The 24,607-nt window shown below is 43.0% G+C and overlaps 1 protein-coding gene across 1 annotated transcript in view; it reads right to left on the reverse strand.

Annotated features, from left to right (window-relative positions):
• The window catches only part of Gas2l3 (growth arrest specific 2 like 3), a 31,064-nt gene extending 8,964 nt beyond the window's left edge, over positions 1-22,100 (reverse strand). The window contains exons 1-8 of the mRNA XM_006979831.4: positions 21,990-22,100; positions 14,945-15,051; positions 12,436-12,503; positions 11,713-11,760; positions 8,828-8,996; positions 7,269-7,384; positions 4,294-4,435; positions 485-548 (exon numbers count right to left, since the gene is read on the reverse strand). Of these exons, the coding sequence (XP_006979893.1) occupies positions 485-548; positions 4,294-4,435; positions 7,269-7,384; positions 8,828-8,996; positions 11,713-11,736 (515 nt within the window). The 5' untranslated portion in view covers positions 11,737-11,760; positions 12,436-12,503; positions 14,945-15,051; positions 21,990-22,100. The remainder of the gene's footprint in view (positions 1-484; positions 549-4,293; positions 4,436-7,268; positions 7,385-8,827; positions 8,997-11,712; positions 11,761-12,435; positions 12,504-14,944; positions 15,052-21,989) is intronic.
• Positions 22,101-24,607: the final 2,507 nt, after the last annotated feature.

Here is a 24,607-nt window from a genome sequence, read left to right on the forward strand (position 1 = left end):
AGTCTTTTTTAATGTTGCAGACTGCCCCAAAACCAGACTATAATCTCTATATCACAGCATATATCTGGGTTATGTAATATTTTCAATATTTTTTGGAGTCCCGAAAGGCAGCTTAAAAACAAGCTGGTGGGTGGACAGGGTTGATGCAGGCATGGGGACACAAAGCCTCAGACTTCTCACCAAATGGGACTTGATTTGCTTTGAACTGCTTGAAATTACCCATTTTTACCCTATTCTTGATCTGAAAATTTTAAGTAGCATTTTCACAATTTCGTATGAAATGAAGAAGCAAGGTAAATGAAGACAGCAAATGAAGACATGTGAGCATGCAGATATGAATAAAGACAGAGAGAGACAGGACAGAGAATCGGGTACTTCATTTCCAATCAAGAGGAGTATTCTTTCAGGATAGAAACTACGATCAAATCAAGCTGCTTGAAGGTATTTTTGATGTTGACATGCTGAAATATGGAGAAATACGTACCTTGACACAATCCGACCAATCTCAAGAAGACAAAGGTACACCTGTCTGGGGTCTTTATGTAAAACTGGGGAAAAAATAAGACCATATGTTTTTAGAATCAGATCTAAACTGGGAAATGCATTCTGGCCTAGGAGAGAGCAAAAGGAAAGAATACTGCAGACAACAGGCTTACTTGTCTGGACAAGACTCAGAAAAGACATTTTTATTGTCACCACAGCAATTTCCTCTGCATTAAAAATAAACTAGCGAGCACGAAGAGAACAGGCAGTGGCCAAGGACATTTACTTATTTAGCATTTCAGACGGAAACCTATGGACTTAGTAGCACTAAATGGTGTTAAGGGCTGGGAGATGGCTCCGTCCAAAGTTCTTCCTGAACAGACATTGGGACATGAGCTCAGATATCTCGAACCCAGGCAAAAGCCATGTATGGGGCACACATCCATAACCACAGTGTTGAGACAGACAGAGACAGAATATTCCTGAAGCTCAATGACCATCGGATCTAGATGAATCGATGAGCTCCAGGTTTAGCAAGAAACCCCCGCCCCAACAATAAGGTGGAGAACATCGAAGACCCTTGTTGATGACCTCTGCCCTCTCCCCAGCACAGTGTATGACAGATCACTCCACAGGAGCCGCTGTTAGAAGAGACATGTCACTTCAAGTTTACTCTGAACGGTGTGTTTCTCAAACTTTACAAGGACAGGAAGCAGCTATTCCTTACTTACTCTATGATGCATCGTTATCTTCAAAACAAAGCCAGAGGACGGTATCACAAGAAAACTAAAACCCAGTACCTAAGTCCTCATAAGATGTGACTTAACGATCTGACACACAGTCAACACAACCCAGCAGCATACAGAAAGTACGTGCAAGGAGACGGTGAGATTTAGGCCAGGAGGGCAAACAGTTCAATATATGAAAATCAACCAAGGTAAGTACTAGAAACAGGGGTCTTAGCACCACAAAAAAGGGGGACAACACACAGATCAAAGAATCAGAAAGAATCTAACACCATGTGAATCTGTGACACAAAAGACGAAGAGGCCAGAAGGGAACTTTCTCCATCTGATAAGACATCCAGGAAAAACGTACGGCTAATAACATTCTAATACCATTTCCACGTAAGGTAAGTGGTGGAAAATCTTCCTCCCAAGGACAGGTTAAAGATAACTCACCAGTTTATTCAACATTCACTGTTTGTGGCCTTGAGACAATAAGAGATAAACAGGTAAAGATCTTCACTGCCTTTGTTAGGCAATAATATTTAGATATGACAAAGTACAAAAAAGTAAAGAAAAGAGACAAATTTATTTTTTTTTTGTTGTCAGTGTTTTTTCAAGACAAGGTTTCTCTGTAGCTTTGGTGCCTGTCCTGGATCTCACTCTGTAGCCCAGGCTGGCCTTGAACTCACTGAGATCCGCCTGGCTCTGCCTCCCAAGTGCTGGGATTAAAGGCGTGCGCCGCCACCGCAAGCTAAACTTAAAACGTTTTATTTTGAGGCTGGAGAGATGAAATGGCTTAGCAGTTAAGAGCACCGATCTCTTCCAGAGGACCCTGGTTTATTTCCACATGACTGCTCAGAACTGTAATTCCAGGCCTGCGCTGGACTTGTGACCCCACGATGACCCTTTTACCTTGCTAAACTCCTGAGTCTGTGATATATGATTGCCTTACAAAGATGGTCTAAGCAGACACCTTGAAACCCCCTTCCACATGATGTGTTCTTGCTTATCCACCCCACAGGCAGCCTTGAGCCCTGAGCCCCGACTCTTCTGTCCAGGCGCTGACAGCCAATTATCTCAACAGCTGTTTACTATAAACCCTAACCCTTCCCCATAAAAGGGACCCGAAAAGCCAGTGGGGGGCTGCTCTCTGAAACCCCAACTTAGGGGGAGGCAGCCATCTGGTCAGTCTAAATAAAGCTGGCTTAATCAGATAGTTGTGGAAATGGTTTTCCCCGGAGTTTACAAGAAGTCCTAAGAAGTCTGGAATCGTAACCTAATGTGCAGTGTGTTCTGAGCCCACACACTGATTCCACCAACAGAAAGGGGACTTGTTCTCCGAGGCGTGAATAGCATCTATTATATACACTAACCCATCTGTTTCCTCCCAAACAGGCCTTGATTACAGGTGTGTACCAACATGCCTGGTGCAAAGCATTAGCTTTGAAAGCAACAAAAGGCCTCTATTTCAGTTTAAATCTACACAAATAAAGAAACTTAACATGAAATATTTCAAATCTATTTTTATAAAATCCTAAGTACCTTAAAAGAGCATATTTAATTTTTAAAATCACAGTGAGTTCCAAGCAAATGTAAATATGTATCTCTCACTTCAATGCCTACAAATGAGTGACTGGTATTGACAGTATTGTTCTTAGTCCTACACTGCCCTTCAGCAGTCTGGAAGACGTCTTCTACATTTAAAAAATAAATGGCAATCTCAGAGCTTTTCAGAAAGAATAAGCTACAGAGGAAAGAATTCAAAGCATTTCTTCCTCCCTTTGATCTCTGGTAGCTGGATGTGCCACTGAATCAGCTTCACTGTCAGTAAGGACCAGCACACCTGGGTCCGGCACAGCTGGCCTTCAGGGCACAGCACCGCATCCCATTCTATCCTGGGCAGGGGGTGGCCAGAAGCACCAACAGGCTGCAGATAATCCAAGAGCAGACCACACTTCACGCTGTTGGTGGAGGATTTTAAAACTAACAAATTCAACTAAAAGTTGGCTGGCTTTTAATCATCCCCATAAATCAGGGCCTGTAAACAGTGCCAGTGATAAAACTTCTGTCCAGGAATACGGTGTCCTCTTTGCGATGTAGCGATTATATGTTCCATGCATGTGTATTTTTATACATGCCTATGTACACATATACACACCTATAAATGCTTTGAAATGTGTGTAAAACAGCCAGCCAGATGCTCTGTTAGTGCCATATAAATGCGTCTGCTGACTTCAGAAAAATCAGAAAAATACATCGACAATTTTTCAGTGGAGCACGATTTTATTTCTGTGTGTTTGTGTGTGTGTGTGGGGGGGGGAGTTCAAGGAAGGGTTTCTCTGTGTAGCCCTGGCTGTCCTGGACCTCACTCTATAGCCCAGGCTGGCCTTGAACTTTGCCTCCTGAGTGCTGGGATTAAAGGCATGCACCACCACCACCCAGCTTGGAGAATGATTTCTTTAGTGAAATGTCAAAAAAAATTTATTCTTTTTAGATAATAAAGATGGCAGCTATTATTTACAATTAAATCCAAATACTATAAGCTCATTTCACCTGTTATTTCTATAATGATCTAGTTAAAGAGGAATTGTTAGAATTTAGACCTGGTAGAGTCAATCTTCAAGAAAATATTAGTAGAGCGCCGGGCATTGGTGGCGCACGCCTTTAATCCCAGCACTCGGGAGGCAGAGCCAGGCGGATCTCTGTGAGTTCGAGGCCAGCCTGGACTACCAAGTGAGTCCCAGGAAAGGCGCAAAGCTACACAGAGAAACCCTGTCTTGAAAAACAAAAAACAAAAAACAAAAAACAAAAAAAAGAAAACATTAGTAGAGCATTAATACAGAATCTTCTGGCAGCCAACTCAGAAAATGCTAGATATACAAAGCCTATTAACGTAAGTGAAAAGCTTACTATATTTGATTGATATCTGATTCCCCAACTATTTCATATACAACTAAAGTACTAATTTTGTAAGTAATAGTGATATGGCATTTTGAGTCACTATTTAGAAAGGAAATTTAGAGACGAGGGACACAAACCCATCCTAATAAACACTACAAGCTCCGACAGCAACAATACTTACCCAAACCTTCAGATTCAAAGAGATAAGTTTCATCAACCCCGATATGCCGACACCAGTGGAGGAAGTTTGCCGTGTTGTCTCTGGCAAAGAATGAACCTGACGCAGCATCTTTCTTACAAGGCACTTTTCTCATTGGAAAATTCTAGAAAAGATATAAGGGCAATTTACCAAAAAAAAAGGGAAAAAAAAGAATCAATGACATTTTCATTAGTGTTCATTTTACTATGATAAAGTGACTGTTCAATGTATTAAGTACAACTATGGACGACACCATTTGGAGGGAAAACAATTAATCTTCAAAATTGACTTTCTTCTTTTACTTTAAGTATCTTCCAGAAAAAGACACTTGGGAAAATGGTCAACTCAAAATCAGCAGTAGATTCAAGCTTCTCTAATCCTCTTTTTAAAATAGTACAAGTCTCTCACAATTTAAATGGCGGCCTGGTAATTACAAAGCATCAACGGTGTCCCTCCACACAGTTCTACTCAAATACAAAACTACTCTATGCTTTAGATCAACAAATACTCAGTTTTGCTTCCTTCTTCCCACACAGAATCATAAAGGCTACCCTGAGTCTCTTAAAGAGACTACAATATGGGAGTAGTTGCCCATTCTTTTTTTGTTTGTTTGTTTTTTTCTTCTGGAGCTGAGGACCGAACCCAGGGCCTTGCGCTTGCTAGGCAAGTGCTCTACCACTGAGCTAAATCCCCAACCCCTAGTTGCCCATTCTTAATTCAGGTTCTTTGATGACCTAAGTTTCATAAGACCCTAAGTTGTTACTTTTGTTTTCTTAACTGTCCAGCCCCAGACTCTTCTGCTATTCCTCTGGGGCTGGGATGGGAAGAGGGGAGGTCTTTTGCTTTTACTTTGTACTTAGCAATTCCTAAGAGTGATGTTGTTAATGCAATAGGTACAGTAGGTCTTCCTCCATCACTGCCGGTTTCTCTCTCCCTGGAGACAACCGCTATTACCAAATCTACGCGTCTCCTTCCGGGTGCTATTACTTTGCAGAACTGAAATAGCCTGCATGCATGATTAAATACTGAATATATTATCATTACCAAAAATATACAAATAAATATAGCAAAATACAAAGATGATTAGTATTAAGTGAATCCCTCTCACTGACGTTTTGATAAAATCTCTCTCTGCAAAGCCATGCATATGTACCTAGAAAGTACCACAGAGATAGGATTCTACAATTCAATGTGCATGTGTGTGCATGCACTTTGAACGTATGTACACTGGACAGGTTGTGGGCATACTGAAGACTTAAGAAGAACACATTTAATTATTTCTAATAAATATATAATATTCCAATGTTTAGGTGACACAATTAATTTTACAACTCCTCTATTGATAAGCAGATTATGTCATTTCTACCCATTATTTTCTTAGAATGAATTCCTAGAAGCAGAGAATTTCATATATCAAAGGTGCACTTTGTTTTCAATATTACATATATGAAATCACATGTGTGCATGTCCACATCCACATACAGAGAGGTGCCTCACTTGTTGTCCTCCAAGAATAACGGCACCACTTTGTATCTAACTAATAGTATGTCTAGGCTCCAAGCTCCCACAAACACTTAACATTTGATAAAAAGAAAGAAAACCTAATCTACTTCAAATCATCACTTTAAGCTGTTCTTTTTAAAATGCTATATATTCCACCAATATTTATAAGTTTACCACTTAGGTAGCAGATGAAGACTACAGAGGAGGAGGAAGGAGGAGAAGGAAGGAGGAGGAGAAGAAGGAAGGAGGAGGAGAAGAAGAAGAAAGGGGAAGGAGAAGGAAGGGGGCGGAGGAGGAGGAGAAGGAAGGAGGAGGAGGAGAAGGAAGGAGGAGGAGGAGGAGATGATGTCATCTTAGTTAGGGTCACTACTGCTGTGACAGAACACTATGACCAAAGGGTTGATCTGGATTACACTTCCATGTGATACTGTCCTTCATCAAAGGAAGTCAGCACAGCAGGGCGGGAACCTGGAGGCAGGAGCTGATGCAGAGGCCATGGACGGATGCTGCTCACTGGTCTGCTCATCATGGCTTGCTCAGCCTGCTTTCTTATACACAGGACCACCAGCCCAGGGATGGTGCCCCCATCGATCACTAAGAAAATGCCCTACAGCAGGATCTTACGGAGGCATTTTTAAATTGAAGTCCCCTCCTTACAGATGACTCTAGCCTGTGTCAAGTTGATATAAAACTAGGCAGCACAGGCAGAGACTGTCATAAACTTAAGGTACTGTCAATGTGTGGAGGATCTAGCTGCTGGAGATCACCTACAATAAGTGTATCAGGCACTGTCCTAGACACCATCTATGGACTTAACATCAGTGAACATTCACAAATAAATCCCGCAAGGCAAACATTTGTGCTGTTGTTATTTCTGGTGTGTATACGTTTGTGTTCGCACGTGTGTGTGTGTGTGTGTGTGTGTGTGTGTGTGTGTGTGTGTGCATGCCCATGGAGATTTGTTTCTTGAGACAGGCCTCTCAGTGAACCTGAAACTCACTGACTAGTTGGAGCCTTTGGGACCTGCCTGTCTTTGTGTGCCAGCACTGGGATTTACAGACGCAAGCTGCCACAGCCACTTTTTACATGGGTTCTGGGGATCCGAACTCAGGTCCTCAGGTTATATGACAAGCACTTTGTCAACGGAGCCACCTTCCAATCCTCAAGGTGAATGCTACTGACTTTATTTTACAAATAATGGTTTTTCAGATGCACAAAGAGTTAAATCAGCTTTCAAAGCCTTACAGCCAGTTAAATGATGTACCCACACAGAGGTAATAAGTAGGCATGCCTAGCCTTTTGTGAATAGAAACAGAAGAGTGGATGGGGTGAGGAGGCAGAGGGGGTGGAGGGGCTGGGAGAAGAGGGGGGAGGGGAAACTGTGGTCAGGATGCAAAACAAATAAATAAAGTAGACAGGAGCAATTAACTTCACCGTGGTCAGTATTTACTTACCCCTGGTTCTTCGGAGTGGCATGCTTTTACCATGTTCTGGAGAACGTTGATTAACTGGCACAACAGCACTCCGTTATCAAGTTCTTCCAACAATCTTTCTGCCTTAATGTCAAAACCTAAAAACATATTTTAAAGCTAAGACCCACCTAGAAGCAGCAAATTCAAAAGCGGTGGCTACAACTTAAACATGATCAGGTAACACCTAGAAAACTAAACAAATACCAGATGAAACTAAGTTTCCACCCTTAAAAAAGGTATATTAAAACAATGTCAGTTAATCACAAAAGAAAAAAATCTGTGGTGCGTAAAGTTCAGAAAAAATTTATGTTAGATAAATTCACTGCACATTAATATCACTTGTACAGGGAAAAATGTTCTTTATAAATAAAATGGACTACATTGCAATTTAAAGATTAAATACAGTATCAGAATAAGCAGTCTGGGAATACCAACTTCTGCCTTTAAAAGCATTCTTACACTGCCAACTTTAAATTCTTTCCAATCACCAAGCTGAGACAAAACTAGTGTAACTGCTTAGTGTGTGGTTATCTTCCAAGGGCCTCAGGCCATCTTCAGGCTTTCCCTCTCATGAAAATCTCAGGATGCTACCTGAGCGTCTGTAGCTAAGTGACCTGAGGGACTCAGGAGAAGGCTCACTAGTAAAGCATGAGGTCCTGAGCTTGGGTTCCCAGAACCTACATAAAAGTGAGGTGCGTTGGTGTGCCTGTGGCAGAGTCAGGCAGATTCCTGGAGCTTGTGGCCAGTTAAGCTAGCATGCACAGGGTTACACACACAAACAAACACACACACACACACACACACACACACACACACACACACACACACACACACACGTGCATACACATATATGCACACATACATAAAGCAAAAAGTCAGCCCCACTTCTGCCCCAGAAAGAAAGCTCAGAACACTCATCATAATCTTGAATAGAGTGCCGGGCGTTGGTGGCGCACGCCTTTAATCCCAGCACTTGGGAGGCAGAGGCAGGTGGATCTCTGTGAGTTCAAGGCCAGCCTGGTCTCCAAAGCGAGTTCCAGGAAAGGCGCAAAGCTACATCAGAGAAACCCTGTCTTGAAAAACCAAAAAAAAAAAAAAAAAAAAAAAAAAATCTTGAACAGAGTAAAAAAAATATAATGCCAGGAATTCTCCAACTGACATTTCCTTTTTGGTTTTCTTTGCTTCTACCCCTCAGTGTTTCAGAAACAGTATTCATTTTTATATCGCATATCTTCCATTTATAACCTTACAGCTCATATAAGATTGGGAAAATCAATAAAAAAAATCAATATTAGACATACACAATTTTTTGAAACATATTAAAATTAACCATGAAGTACTGATTATTCAAAAGGGCTGGCCACTTCAATCAAATTTCAAGTTTCCTACAGTTCAAAGTTGAGAGTGAGAGTATCTTTTTAGCTCTGCAGACTGTGAAAACAAGGGCCTGGCTGTCATTCACTAGCACATCCCCAGCATCTGGAACAATCAATCACTTCTTTAATGAAGATTAAAAAAATCAGTATCTTCGCAAGTCTTACCCAGTAAGCCCGATAACCAAATCGAGAGGTCTTCCTGCATGGGCAGTAGAGTGGCCTCGTGCCTCACGGATATCCATTCATCATACTGACAGACGTCAGCCAGTCCTGGTCCGTGTCTGGGGGTCAGGGGACACCTGGGACTCAGAGGTAGGTCCTCTCCAAACCACACCTAGACAAAACACTGAACAGCTGAAAGACACCAACCTTTGCGGAAAGTCACCGTAACCCACCCACATGTGTCCGTGTTTACATAAGCAGGCATAAGCCATACAGACTAAGCAAAACTGCACCATCTCATAGAAATACATAAATCAGAAGCAAACTGAATTTTTCTGAATGTTTTCAATATTTAACACAGTGGTCCATGTCAATGGACACTAAATTAATGAATGAGTTCTGCTGCAGAGTCGAGAGGAAAACAATTCAACAATAGTACTTTTTTTCTCCACTTGTTAAACCGGAATTCCCACATCATAGCTATAAAACGGGCTAATGACACCTGCCTCACAAGACACACGTCTGTAGCATCTAGTACTGGCCCTGACAGACAGCAGATTCAACCAACATCTGTTGAGTGGATCCACGGATGCACGCATAAACGGCATCTGCAAACTTCAAATCATAATTGTCATGTTTTAGATATTTATTTGATTATTTTTAATTTTGTGTGTGTGTGTGTCTGTGGGTTTGTGCATATTAGTATCGGTGTCCATGGAGGCCAGGAGAGGGCGTCAGATCCTTTGGAGTTGCAGTTACAGGTAGCTGTGAGCCACCTGACCTGGGTCCCAGGACCAAACTCAGGTCCTCTGCAGGAGTGTATGTGCTCTTAGCCAGTGAGCCATCACTCCAACCCCTACAATGCTATCTTTAAATTTTTTTCTAAATACTTTGATTAAAGCAATAGAATGGCAAACTATAGTCCAAGCAAATTTGTTTTATCTGTATTTTTTATGACCTACAATTAAAGCTTTTTTTTTTTTTTTTTGGTTTTTGGAGACAGGTTTTCTCAATGTAGTTTTTGGTGCCTGTCCTGGATCTCGCTCTGTAGACTAGGCTGGCCTTGAACTCACAGAGATCCGCCTGGCTCTGCCTCCCGAGTGCTGGGATTAAAGGCGTGCGCCGCCGCCACCGCCTGGCATGAAATCACTTTTTTAAAGGAGTACAAATGGTTCCTGTCCTCAAGAAGGGTGTTAGAGCCTGAGTAAGGTGAGCAGGAAGTTATTCAAGGGAGGCGACTTGGAATGTGAACAGCAGGAGCCTGAGGGATGCATAAGGATGACCCTATGCAAGGTGTCTGCTTCAGAACTGGACATGAGGGACTCAACTGAGGTAAAGCAGGACAGCCCACAGGCAGCTTCCACAGACAGCTTCTGAACCAAGTGAGCTGTGGGTCTCTACTGGGAGAAGGCGCAGCCACAGTGAAAGCTCTCCACACATAGAGAGAGTTAGTGAACGGGAGGCCGTTTTCCCCACTGCTAGAGAAAGAGACAAGTATGGAATGGGAGGGAAATGAGCCTTAGGATCTGACCACAGAAAGCCAAGCATCACTCCAAGGATGACGGATCAAAAAATCACAGGAGAAAAAAATCAGGAAGTTGATCTGACTTCTGTTGTTTAAGTACTGCTGGGTGGGAGGTCTGCCGTGGAGTGCCGTTTATACACCCCCGTTTCTACACTCAGGAAAGTGATAGATGGTCCCTCTCCCAGCAGATAACAACCATGGCTTCTGGCTATGGTGGGTCTTCATGAGCACTTCCCTTCTCTTTCCTGGGATTTTTGTCTGGCTTGAACTTGAGCAGACAAACTATAAAGGGGAAAAAGAAAAGCCCATTTCCAATCGCCTCTGGTAAGATAAACATATGTTAGAGAAAAAAACGTCCAAAGAAACAAACTCCGGAAGGGCCACTAGGCAGTATGCGACCTAGCAGGTTCTCCCTGTGTGCTCTCTCTCTCTCTCACTGATTCCCAACTACCCTGCAGAATGTGAATTCCTACCCTCCCACTACCTTCCAGGTGATGAAGCAGAGGCATAAGAGGCGAGATAATTCACCAGACTCTCCCTCCTGAGACTGACAGATGTGGGAGCGGAACTAAGCTGTGACTGACTCTAAATTCTGACTTTCCAGTGTATTTATTCCCAGCTGACTGCATCTTTCCAGATAAAGGATCACTGTGACTTTTGCCTTTAAATTAACATTTCATTGTTCTATTAAGAACCAAAGAAAGCCGGGCGGTGGTGGTGCACGCCTTTAATCCCAGCACTCGGGAGGCAGAGCCAGGCGGATCTCTGTGAGTTCGAGGCCAGCCTGGGCTACCAAGTGAGTCCCAGGAAAGGCGCAAAACTAACAAAAGAAAAGTAAAAAAATACAGCAAATATCAACTTTGAAAATCATTTAAATGTTAAGACTATCATGGTTTCTGTGACTCCCTACAGCTGGCTTCATCTAGCAACAAACAAACAAACAAACAACAACAACAAAACAGAACAAAAACCCTACTCATTTTAATATCAGTTTTAACACATAGTCAGGTACAGGGTCATTATAAAGCACATGTATAATTACCTAAGACTTGTATCTTGTATTTGTTTTGTACTCCCTGTTCCTTCAACTACAAACATGTCCCATGGTCTAATGAGGGGGAGGCTCTAAAACATTCTACTTATTTGCCCAGGTTGGCCCACCAGCCCCCAAGTACTTTTGATTCTTTCAAATATCTAGCACAAGTCAAACTCAGAATTAAAATCTGGGAGCTAGAAAGTCACAATGCAGTATGCCTATTGTTAAAATGTAGTGTTAAAAAAAAAAAACTCATGCCATGAAAAGAACTGCATCAATAATATCAATTCATAATTTATATTCCTCTTTTACAAGAAGAAAACTTACCTGGATTGCAGGCTGCATGGTCATGTCCACTGAGATGAAACTAATATTCTGGAGAGAGACGAAGGCATTAGCATGCAGACGATTACAGAGCTCCCACTCCCTCAAATCCCAAATTACAAGAATCAGGCATGTGCTTTACTCCCTCTTTTTTGTTTGTTTGTTTGTTTGTTTTGTTTTTTCAAGATAGGGTTTCTCTGTGTAGTTTTGGAGCCTGTCCTGGATCTCGCTCTGTAGACCAGGCTGGCCTCGAACTCACAGAGATCCGCCTGCCTCTGCCTCCCGAGTGCTGGGATTAAATAAAGGCGAGTGCCACCACCGCCCAGCGCTCCCTCTGACTCAACACCTGAGACACTGAAACTCAAGCATCTTTTATCTCTTTGCAGTGATCATAGCTTTATGAGTCAGATGGACTTTATAAATCACATGCTTAGCCATAAGCTTTTCCCGCGAGATAACAAGATAGTGAAGGTAACTATCAATTTCAACTGTGAATTAAAAACACTCAATACCTGGGGGCTGGAGAGATGGCTCAGAGGTTAAGAGCACTGACTGCCCTTCCAGAGGTCCTGAGTTCAATTCCCAGCACCCACATGGTGGCTCACAACCATCTGTAATGAGATCTGGTGCCCTCTTCTGGCCTGCAGTCATACATGTTGTATACATGATAAATAAATAAATCTTAAAAAATATATTTAAAAGAAAAAAAAAAAAAACACTCAATACCTTCCTGTGAGACTTTGTCAAAAACAAAAGGAACAGCAGTGTTGGCTCTGAAGCTCTGTTCTTGAAATCTACAAAGGAAAGATCAGCTTTAATAAATTAAATGAGGTCAATACATTCTCTAACGTGTTTTCGGGGAGAAAGTGAGTGGAAGGCTTGAAGACAGAAGAACATCGACTACATAAAAGCATAGGTTTGTTGCTTGTCTACGGCAGCGTAACGTGCTCTGTTTTTATCAGAAACTACCACTAGAAGACTTTCAGAGAAAATTATGAACTGTTTGTAAGCCTCAGCTGTTACCTGTTTCCAGAGTCATGCCCTCCCCCGAGCTCCCCCGCACACATCTCCTGCACAGCGACACGCTACACACTGCATGCTCTAAGCACCACGGGGAACCGTGCTAAAGCTAGCCGAAGAGCTTAACGTCACAGCGCACTTTCTCTGCAGAAGGCAAAAGACCACAGACTGCCCTTTCTGATTTCAGTTTTCCTTCCCTCCGTCACAGAAAAGGCCAAGGCACAGGCGAGCATTGCTAATTAATGGGCCTGTTATGCTGCCCACCAGCTAATCCGGGGGGGATACATTTTCCTTTAACATAAATAACCCTTTGTCCCCAACAAAGGTCCACAGTGGGAAGCTTCCGAGACCATGTCTTAAAAATGCAGCCAAGAAGCTGCTCCCATTAAAATGAAGTTCCACATAATCAGACAGGAGCTCTAACAGTTGGAGCTGCCGACCACCAACAAAAGAAAGCTGCAATTATAAGGCGTGCGTGCACCCAGAACAGTGGCACATTCACAAAAGAGCCGTCACGGGAATGTTCAGCAGCTGCACTTTTTACGGAAAAGGCAACAAAATTCGTTTTATGAAGGAAATGAAGAATTTGTGCACAACAATCACTTGAACTTTAGCAAAAGTCATATGTTTTCGAATTCTTCTTGAACAGTACTCCTGTAATGGTAGAAACATAACGCCCCGCATTACCTCTAAAAATGCTTCTTTAGAGCTAGGGACGGCTCGGCTGCAGGACGCTTGTCCAGCATATGCCAAGCCTTGAGCTCAACCCATTCTACAGCAGTAAAGGAATTAGTTCATTTGTAATAAATAGTCCTCGGGTAAGTTGTAACAGATCCTCAGCTATGAAAAGCTATTGTGTGCACTACTCATTTAGGGGGAAACTTTTATAAACTGTCCAGACTAAATCAGTTAATCAGGCACTTAATGAGCACTCACTACATTCTGGATATAGAGAGCCAGTATATATATATGCATGTGTTATATATTTATATACATACAGATAATACATTTACACACACACACACACAAATCTTAGCTCTTCATATTCCTCTTGTAAGCCAGTTCCACATCCAAGAGTAGCTGCTTGGTCAGCCCGACTCTGGTCCGTACCACAACCTCAATCATCCTTTCCTCATTTTATCCTGTCTTCCTTATTTCTAGGTTCCCCTGAATCTCAGCCTCAATCTGAAGCAACAACACTTCATTCCTGGGGGTGCACTTCACTCCTGGGGGTGCACTTCGATCTTGGGGGTGCACTTTGTTCCTGGGGGTGCACTTCGATTCTGGGGGTGCACCTTGATCCTGGGGTGCACTTCATTCCTGCGGGCGCACTTCACTTAGTTTTTCTCTTTCTTCCTTCCTGTCTTACTGGGGTAACTGACTTCGATTTTCTACCAGCCTTAACAGGACTTTTTGATTGTCAGGCTTTTACCCCCTTCTGGCTGAGTAAAAACAAAACAAGAACTCTCACGTGACCAAGTTCAAACTGCACCCCGATCCTGATGGGAGTCTTTCACAAGCAAACAAGGCTTTGAAACTCCAGGGAAAATGTTAGAAACAGGATGTGTCTTCCACATGCAACTTGACCAGGACTGAGCCAGACCCACTCACTGCAGAAAGCAAGAGCGAGATCCTTGCAATTATTTTTCTTAAGGCTCTTCTGTAACTCTGACCTCAGATCATAGGAGAGAAAAGCAATCCATGGAGCATTCCTTCCCAGAGCTGCAGGCTCTGAACCACAGCACACTTCATTCCTCTCCCATATTACAGGATTGATGGGAAGGACTTAAGTCCCATGACACAGAAATCTGGCCTCAACTAGGGAAAGCTGCAAAATGGCAAACAAGGTAAGATTCTTTGTGGTTGGGGGGGGTAGCTACTGACCCACATATTCATTCCGCACTCAGCCACCCCATGACTGCCCATACATGTGAGCTGCAAGGATATGACCAGCGCCAAGCTGGAACAGCAGTAAAGGAGTGGCATTTTCTACTAGTCTGTACGCCTGCAATGTATGTCAAAATGCCTTGCCATTTTAATGTCATTTTCTAAAATAATATTTGAAGAATATAGTATTCCTGATATATGTCAAAATTTAAAATTTTTAGCTTTAAAATTCTTAAATATTTCCTAGATGCTTAGCAGAGAAAATAGAAATGCCATAGCTATACCAAATATTTCTCATATATTTTAAAGTATATACTAATATACTCACCATCAAAATAGCACTATGATATTCCAAGGTATTGGATTCATCTGGATTCAAGTCCTGCTCCAACATAAATCAGCTATATGACCGTGATATAGCCAACTTCTTGGAACCTAAAAGTTTATCAGAAAAACAGGGTATCACAATCACCCTCAGATGGCTGTTATAAAAATAAAATGGGGAAGCATAAAAAAGCTAGAGAATAAAGTTTAAAGGTGTCTCAAAAAAAATAATAAAATGAGATGGCACATAGAAAGTACCTGGCTTAGGAGCACTTAGCAAATGACTTAAATTAAGCCTATGATGAGACAGAATTACAGTCCATTTAACAAAATTAAAAAGATAAGACAAGACCAACAGAATTCAAACACCATTAAATATAACTTAGAAGGCTACTTTTGCTAACAAATGTATGGTTATAAAAGAAAATAAAAGCCACATCCAAACTTGAAGTCAGAATACACAACCTAGGATTCTCTTTGCTAGAATAAGTCTTCATAAAGTTGTGGAATGTGCAATGCACGTGTATGCACAAGAGGCCACACATGCAGAGGCCTCCGCAGGACATCAAACGTCCACGCCTTCACTCTGCCTTGGTACCTTGAGACAGGGTCTCTCACTGAACTGGATGCTCTCCATTTTAGGCAAGTTGGCTGATCAGGGAGTTCTTAGGATTTACCCGTCTCTACTTCACCATGCTGGGTTATGGACATATGCAAGCAAGCCCTGCTTTTATATAGGTTCTAGTCCTTATCCTTGCAAAGAAAGTATTTTTACTCTGAGCCACGTCCTCCACCCATAAATTGGTATTTTAAACACAGATTCTTTGCTCCATTTAGCCTTATTTCTCGGTCACTGTTCAGGACATATCCTGTTTCGTGTGACATACACACATTCATGTCTTCAATAAACATCTATTGATGTTTGATCATATTCATACTTTACTGAACTAGTTACCATAAATAAGATAAACGTGATGAGCATGTTACTGCCCTTACAGAGCTAATAACAAACCCCACTGGAGGAGACTGAAATGGAAAGTAGACAAATACATGTATGATGTTAAACCATGCAATGTTTTAACAGCAAAGAACAGAATCTCTCAAGAGAAAAATATCAGGGTCCTACTTTAGACTTAAATGGAATGAAATCATTTTCCTGTAAGAAAAGCATAAATCTGAAGGACGGTAATAGTCTAGCCAAGAAAGAAAAAGGGTTCTGTGCATAGGGAGCAGCTCTAACAAAGGCCCCGCATGAAGAAAGTATGACGCATTCCAAAAACTTACAGAAACAGAGTGGCTGAAGGATGGGGAACGTGCAGCTTAGAATAACGCTGGAGAGTGGCCCCACCACACAGGCAGTGTTGGGAAAATTAGATTTCACTCTAGATGCAGCGGGAAACCACTAAACGGTGTTAATGCAGGAGTCGGGGCATGATCTCACTCAGAGTTTTAAAAAGCTCCCTGGGGACAAAGGGATACAGGAGTAAAACAGAACTGAGTTGAGCAGAAAACGAGATGCATGTGGCTGGAGATGTAAGAAAAAGAACTGAGGGAAAGGAACCAGGGGGAGACAGGGACAGACAGCGAGGCAGCATAAGGAGCCTCCCCAGGAGAGGGAGCGCAATCTGAAGGGGGGAGAACTAGGAAGCCCCAAAAGTAGTTCAATGCCAGATAACGCTGACTGAACTGGTATCCACAAGTGTCTCCCCTGCAGATACAAACAGAATTTACATATACCTCTGTCTTAGTCACTGCTTTATTGCTGTGAAGAGACACAGCAACCCAGGCAACTCTTAGAAAAGAAAGCATTTAACTGGGGGACTTGCTTAGAGTTTCAGAGGTCAGTCCGTTATCATCGCGCAGCAGAGCATGGCTGCACTCAGGCAGACGTGGTGCTGGAGAAGTAGCTGAGAGCTACATCCTGATCCACAGATCAAGAGAGCGACTCTGAGCTTGGCAAGGATTTTTGACTGTTCGAAGTACCTGCAAGTGACATGAGCTGTTAAGTCAGAGGGCTCACTAAGAAAAGCAAACGACCAAGTCTGGAGGGCAGGCAGAGTTCCAAGACTGCAGGACAAAATAATCGCACAAAGAGGCAAGGACTCTGACCACTGTGATACTCAAGGATGCACATGACTGCCCCTCTGGATGCAGTCATATTATTATACTGTAATCTGTATCAGACAGACAAATGGTACCCAGAGATGATCCTTATTGCCCAGAGCCTGCAAAATATATCTGCTGGGACAAGGCAAAAAGAACCTTGCAGACAGATAAAAGACCTTGAGATGAGAGATGATCCATCTCAAGAGTTGGATCCCAAGTAATCCCAAGAGTTCTTAAAAGAGGGTTGAGGAAAGGCCACAGTCATAGGAGGCAAAGAGACGTCATGATGGGAAAACGTCAGAGATCTGAGATGCTAGACCGAGGCTGTGAGGATGGAAGGAGCTAAGGAATGCAGGGGCTTCCTGGACACTGGAAAAGGCAAAGAGAGGGAGAGAAGTAATACAGCCTTGCCCACACCTTCATTCATAAGCACCATTAAAACTCTGTCTTTTTATCTTCAAACTACAAGACAATACATCTGTGTGGCTTTGAACCTTCTAACACTTGGGGAGCTGAGGCAGTAGGTCTAAGATTTCAAGGCCTGGGCTATATAGCAAGATCCTGCCTCAAAATTCAAAGAAGAAAAATTAACATAAAGCAAAAACTAGATTGGTACCTCAATGTATATTATTAAGGGTTAAAAGGTAATACTTAATAATGACATACATCTGTGGTATATTCACCTACCAAAAAATGCAGCTTCAATAGTGGATGAAGACTTTTCAGAAAAATACAATTTGTCAACTGAGACATTGTTCAGTAATAGAGTACTTGGCTAGTATACACAAGGCCTTTCAATCTCCACAACTATAAGAAAGCAGGAGCAAGATTTTCAGTTCACTTACTAAAACATCACATATCACTTACAAAATACAGAGATAGTTCCCTTGTTAGAGAATTTGAAAATGTCTCTTACAGTGTTCGGCAGATATTGAATCTGAAAAACTCAGTTTCATCTTAGAAATTTCAGTTTAGTTTTGGGATACAAAAAAACTGTTTTGTAAGTTTTTTTTTAATTGTGTGCATGTTTAAGAAGGCATATACATGTGAGTTCAGGTAAAGGAGGACAAAGGAGGGTCCTGATCTCTTGGAGCTGGAGTTAGTCATAGGTGGTTTTGAGCTACCTTGCAGCAGCGATGCCGGGAACTGAACTTGGGTCCTCTGCAAAAGCAGTACACGATCTTAACCACTGAGCCATCTCTCTAGCCCCCACCCCTTGACAAAAACATTCAAAACAAATTTTTTTTTGAGACAGGGTTTCTCTGTGTAGCTTTGGAGCCTGTCCTGGAACTCACTCTGTAGCCCAGGCTGGCCTTGAACTCACAGAGATCTACCTGCCTCTGCCTCCTGAGTGCGCCATCACCGCCTGGCTTAAAACAAATTTAAAATCAGTTCAATTTCATCACTCCAATTAAAAGACTGCATGGTACACCAACATAACAAAATATTAGAAAAAATATATGTAATTATCCATTAACTGAAAACTTATCAAACAGTTTAAGGAACATTCGTACTGTTCTGAAAATATGTGTGGGTAAAAAGCAACAACTTTTCTCTAGACATGGTGGTACACACCATTAATCCCAGCACTCAGAAGGCTAAGACAGGAGGATAGCCTGGGTTCCAAATCAACAGTTGCTTTTTTTTCTACTGCTGTGATAAGATACCATGACCGAGGAAGATTAGAGAAGCAAGAATTTCCTGGGGCTTAAAAGTTTCAGAGTGTGAGTCCACGACCATCCATGGCAGCAGGCAGGCAAGCATGGTACTGGGGCAGTAGCTGAGAACTTACATCCTTATCTGAAAGTTGGAGTGGTAGCTAAGAGCTGACATCTGCTCCACCCCACAGGCATGAGGCAGAAAGAGCTAACTGGGAATGAAGGCTAGCCCCACAGTGACACACCTCCAACAAAGGCCACACCTCCAAATCCTCCCCAAGCAGTTCTACCAACTAGGGACCAAGTATTCAAACATATGAGCCTGGGGGTGGAGGTGGGGGCTTTCTCATTCAAACCAGCACACAGCACAGGTCAAAAGAAAGGAAGGGAAGGAGGAACGTAGAGAGTGAGGGAGGGAGAAGAAAGGAGAGAGGGAAGGGAGGGAGGGACGGAGGGGAGAGAGAGAGAGAGGAAGGAAGGAAGGAAAGAAGACAGAAAGAAAGAAAGAAAGAAAGAAAGAAAGAAAGAAAGAAAGAAAGAAAGAAAGAAAGAAAGAAAGAAAGAAAGAAAGAAAGAAAGAAAGAGAAAGAGAGAAAGAGAGAGAGAGAAAGAATCCTTAATAGAGTCAAACATTTTTAAATAGAGTCAAACATTTTTAAATAACTAAATTTATTTTCAGCCAGAAATATAAATAAGTCATAGGCTGCCTATGCATGCATAAAGCCCACAGTTCCAGCCCCCAAAACAAACAAACAAACACACACACAAAGAAAGAGACAGAGAGACAGAGAGACTCCACCATAGCTAACATAATATGTTCTTACAACAAATTTATGTTGCATGAAGCACTCCATCCATACCTAGCATATGACTGATTGATGGGTAAATACTCCCAAGATCCTATCAGCAACAAAGATGGAATTACATTTCATGTGTGTCCTACATTGTATTACAGCCAAGTTCTGTGAAGATTTATAATTCATATATGAAATACTTAGTAACTTTTTGTTAATCAAAACATCTGGTGTGTCACAGTGTAATTCAATGAGAAAACTTACTGGGTTCTTAGAAGAAACACCTAAGAAGTGTAATTTCAACCATTGTCTTGCAAAAATTACTTCTGAGGCAGTTCTCTATGATTATAAAATTCTAATTAAATATAAAGAAACTCAACTTGAGATAAATTAGATTTGCTTCCCATTCTCTCAATATACACCCCATCATTAGGTTTGTAAAGGTGTACCTAATCCAAACGTGGAAAACGAGTAAGAAGCACACACTACTGAAAGACAATAAATATAATAATAATATATAAAGACAATAATAATAATATAATAATAATTAATAAATATAATAACATTAATTTTTTTTTCTGGAGCTGGGGACCGAACCCAGGGCCTTGCACTTGCTAGGCAAGCGCTCTACCACTGAGCTAAATCCCCAACCCTGTACACATTAATTTTAATTCTACACTTTTCTCAACCGTAAGTTTGAAAAACATTATTGAGGTAAGTGACTTTGCCCTTTATCTCCAAACTGAAATTAAGATATTAAAAAGGGAGGGGGAAGCTTAATAAAAACCAAATGGGAAAATACAAATTAGGAAGCATTCCTTTTGAACTCATTTCTAAACACCATTGAATTCCTTTTTCTTAACTGATGATGTGCATGTTTTGACAATCTCCCATCACACACTTTGAATTCCCATCATAAGTTATTTGTAATTTTAAATCACGAAATATTCTAAATAAGTCTATTTGCATAGCAAAGCACCAATCTAAGCCTTACAAACAAGACAGTCTAGGGAAGCCGCTTAATAAAAAATAATAGTTTTATAACTTTTAGCCCAAGTTAAATAACATGGAAATAATAATCACCAAGTGTCTGGCATTATGTTACAGTAATTCTATGGATTATTTCATTTAATCCCCACAGCCCTCGTGGCAATAAAGGGGAAGCTATTATTAATCTTTTTTAAAAAATGGATTCGGAAAGTTAGGCTTAGAAAGATTTAATAATTTAACTAAAGTTGCACATCTAGCAAAAAAGTGCTATCGAACTCCACATGCTTACCAACTCTGAAACACTTTAAAACACACACACACACACACACACACACACACACACACACACACACACCAAAACAAACAGAAAAACCCACTTTCAACTCAACAACGTCAAAGCAGCAGACAGCTAACATTCAGTGTCAGTTGGCCATAGTGAGCTTTTTTAAACCGATGAGTCAGCTATGACACCACGTCGGGAGTCACACCAGAATATTCTTACTACCTTCCTCCTAAAGGGACTCAAAAGTGTGGGAAAATCCCAAGTTTTAATCATTCTGTGGTCACGCTCAAGAGAAGTGAGCCCATAGCAGTTCACAGCTGCTTATCTTCTAAGGGTAGTCATTAACGCTCTCACGTGGGCTGTGCCAAACCCAAACTCTGACCTAGACTGGGCCTGCAGAAAAACACATTTAAAAAAAAAAAATGTAAAGAGTACTCTAATGTGTACGACTCGGTCCCTCGGTTTCAAAGGGCTAGGATGCAACCCGGGGGCGGCTGCATAGGGACGGACGCCAGGGTTCCTCCATCCTCCCCAGGGCATTCTGCAAGCCTCCCCCAGTTCAGTTCTCCAAACCCAGGGGTGTGGGTGGGAGAGCATTGCGCAAGGGCGCCACTCAGGTTCCCTAATTCCGTTAAGTCTGGGAGATCGGAGCCCTGCAGAGGACAAATAGGGAAGAGCCTGCAAGTGCCTGCCACGGGACGGGACAGCAGTGTGATCGTGAGTCGTAGTCTGGCCAGGGCCCGTGATTTCACATCACGTCTTTCCCAGGGCGTTGATGGGGGAATCCAGTGACCCTCTCTGGCTGGGCGCTGAGGAGGAGGGTGCCCTGGCCATCCATCCTGCACTAGCTTGTCGCTCAGAGCTGGCCGGGTGGCGGCTCCACCTCGGCGCCCCTCCCGCGGGCCGGCCAGCTCACACTTGTCGCCCCCACGCACCCACCGGAGCGGGCAGGTGTCAGGAGGCGAGCTGAAACGTCACCGTGACAGCCCCAGCAGCCAATCGCAGCCCTCGGCTCCCTCCAGCCAGCCAATCGCAGAACTCCTGGAGAGGGGATCCCACCGCTCTGCAGCCCACCTGAACTTCACCCGGGACGCTAGAACTCCGGGCGGGAGTCCGGGCCGAGGTGCGTGCAGCCGAGAGGCCGCGGGACCGCCGGGGAAAGGAAGGGGCGGAAAGTTGGGGAGGAAAAAAAAGAAATCCAACGGGGAAGTCACTCACCAGCCCGGGAGCGAAGTCACTTCTCCCTGCCGGGCGACCCGGGCTCAATCTGAGCGTGCAAGCACTCCGGGGCCAACCGCCGCAGTTCGCCGCCGCCGCCGCCGCGGTTCGCCGCCTGTTTCGAAGGGGCCAATCAGAGATGGGGGTGTGGCCTGGAGCCCCGCCCCCCGGGGCTTCCTGCCGCGCCGCTGGACGGAGGAGGACCCCTCCCCCGGGGCTGCAGGTCGCTGGAGGCTGTACCCGAGCATCCGTCCGTCTGGCCGGTCAGTGGCAGCGACAAGCCCTTCTGTTTGTCCTGCCACGCAGGACTAGGCGGCTTCTGAGCGCCCTGCAATGTTGCTCTTCCCAGGAGTTTGATTAAAACCGCTTCCGATCCTAAAATCCGCTCACGTCCGGATGGGCGCTGAAGGCTTCCAGAAACACAAACGAACCCAGCAGGGACCGATCCTAAACAGAAGTCTTTCAGACAGAGCATCCCCCACCCCCCCTTACTCCGGGCTGTGAAAGATAGAGATGGAGAGGAACCCTGCCGTCACCACTGGATGCCAAAGGAGGATGTTGGCCTTCAGGAAACCTGGGGGAAGGGGATTTGAATGTCAAAGCAACAATGTAACCATGTGGTTGTGTTACACTGTAGTGATTGGGAATTAACTTCAAAAGTGGCTTTTTTTTTTTTTTTTTTTTTTAAATGTGGCTGAAAGCCTGGCAGTCTGTGTTCTGGCCCAGGCTCTTCGCCTCCAGCCACTTGTGTCCCTTTTGTTAAGTCATGACACCTCGGTGGTTCGTCTTTCTCCATCTCTAAAAGCGTGGGAATGAACGGAAGCGTGGTCTCTCACAAAAACAATACGGCACACTGTTGCTTTCATATGAAACATGAGAACAGTCTGAGTCTTCAAAGTGTTGAGGAGCGTGGAAACGGACGTCTGTGAAGGAGGGTGATGGTCAGAGGTTTGCGAGCGGCTAGATCTTGAAGGAACTGTAAGAAGCTGCCAGAGGAGGTCATTGCAAGGAAGGAGGAGTGCTTCCGAGGCAGAGGGAACAGCAGATACAGGTCGTGGGGAGGCAGGCGAAATGTTTGGGGAGTATTCGTTTTGAATAAGCGAAGTTTGGAGCGGGAGAGAGAGAGAGCATATCAGCAGTCTGAAGGTATGTGCAAAGAAGAAGGTAGACCAACCAACACTGAAGAACGTAGATGCTTTCCCGGAGGCAGCTGAGATGATTATAAGGAGGGAATTTATTTGTGTGTAGGGGGTGGGTGCGGGGGTTCGTTTCCAAGGATTTTGAAGAAGGGACTAGGCTAGTTTGTCATTAAAAATAAATAAAAGTAAAAGCAGTGACAACTCTCTAAACTAGCTCAGAAGGTGGGTGTGAAAGAAGTGTCTAGAAGTGTGTAAGCGGGCCTGGGTTGTTATGTGGTGGCACCGGACGGATGTAGGACTACAGGTAAAACAAGCTGTGGTGGAGGCCCGGTGTGGTTTCCTTGGGTGTACTCAGTTTGAAGTGTGAAACAGACGTGGAAGGAGAGATGATCCGATAATAGGTGAATTGTCCAGAGCGACTTCGATCCGTCTATGCGGAAGGTAAGAACTAGAGAACAGTTCAGCAGCATTACTGCATTCTTGCTCTGCGTCAGGCTAAGCCCAGGGATCCTGCTCTCCCAGAATTCTGAGTGGAGAAGGCAGTCATTAAAAATTGACCAACTCATGATAAATGGACTTGATGATATCAGACTGCAGTTGTTCCTGTTTTGGGTTTTTTTTTTTTTTTTAATTGCAGTTCATCTCAGAACTCTTTACTGACTATATAGAAATTTACAAAGTCTGTTAAAATCACCTTGTGTTTCCCAATATTTGTATTTAAAACTATGGGGCAATTTTCCTCATTTAGGCAGGTTTTAAGTTGATGCTTTAAATTAGATATCAAAAGAAGATATGTACACTTCCCTACAAAGCCTTAAGGATAACTGTGGCTCAGTCCCCAGCACCAAAAAAAACTTTTTGATTCATTAATAATAAATTGTGCTATATAAATCTTGCTTGATGAGTCATGGCTTGGCAATTTTTATTCTAAATTTTTTTCTTACATGTATGCCCCATGCCTAAATATTTGAATACGATTAATTTAGAACTGAAACTATGCTCAGTGAGAAATATGAACAAACATTCCCCCTTTGCACATGGCTCTTAATATTTTTAAGTCACTTGCTGGAAACTTTCGGCCTTTTTAAGGACTGCCTTGTGTTTATTCCCTTGTCTGTGGAGTTACAAGGATGTAGGGCAGTGTGGTCGCAAGTGTGCCAGAGGCAGGAAATCCATGCCAGTCACTGCTCTCAGCCTCTGTTCCTCATTGGTTACGTGTGGATTTGGGTGAGGGATCCCCTCTGGATCCTGTGGATTTGGGTGAGGGATCCCCTGATTTAACTTGCTTCTCTCTCACTTCAAGCTTTCATTCACAATGTCACATCCGTATTCATTCTTAATTATTACTCCATCCCCTAAGCACACTGACCAGCCTGTCTACCTTGATTTTAACACTACAATTAGTAATTGAGGGTTCCAGCAAATAAGCTACAATCTACTTTCCATGTGTAGGCTTTCTAATTGGTGGTTAGGTTAATA

Source organism: Peromyscus maniculatus, chromosome 18, assembly GCF_049852395.1.
Source record: "Peromyscus maniculatus bairdii isolate BWxNUB_F1_BW_parent chromosome 18, HU_Pman_BW_mat_3.1, whole genome shotgun sequence".
In the NCBI taxonomy this organism is placed as follows: domain Eukaryota; kingdom Metazoa; phylum Chordata; class Mammalia; order Rodentia; family Cricetidae; genus Peromyscus; species Peromyscus maniculatus.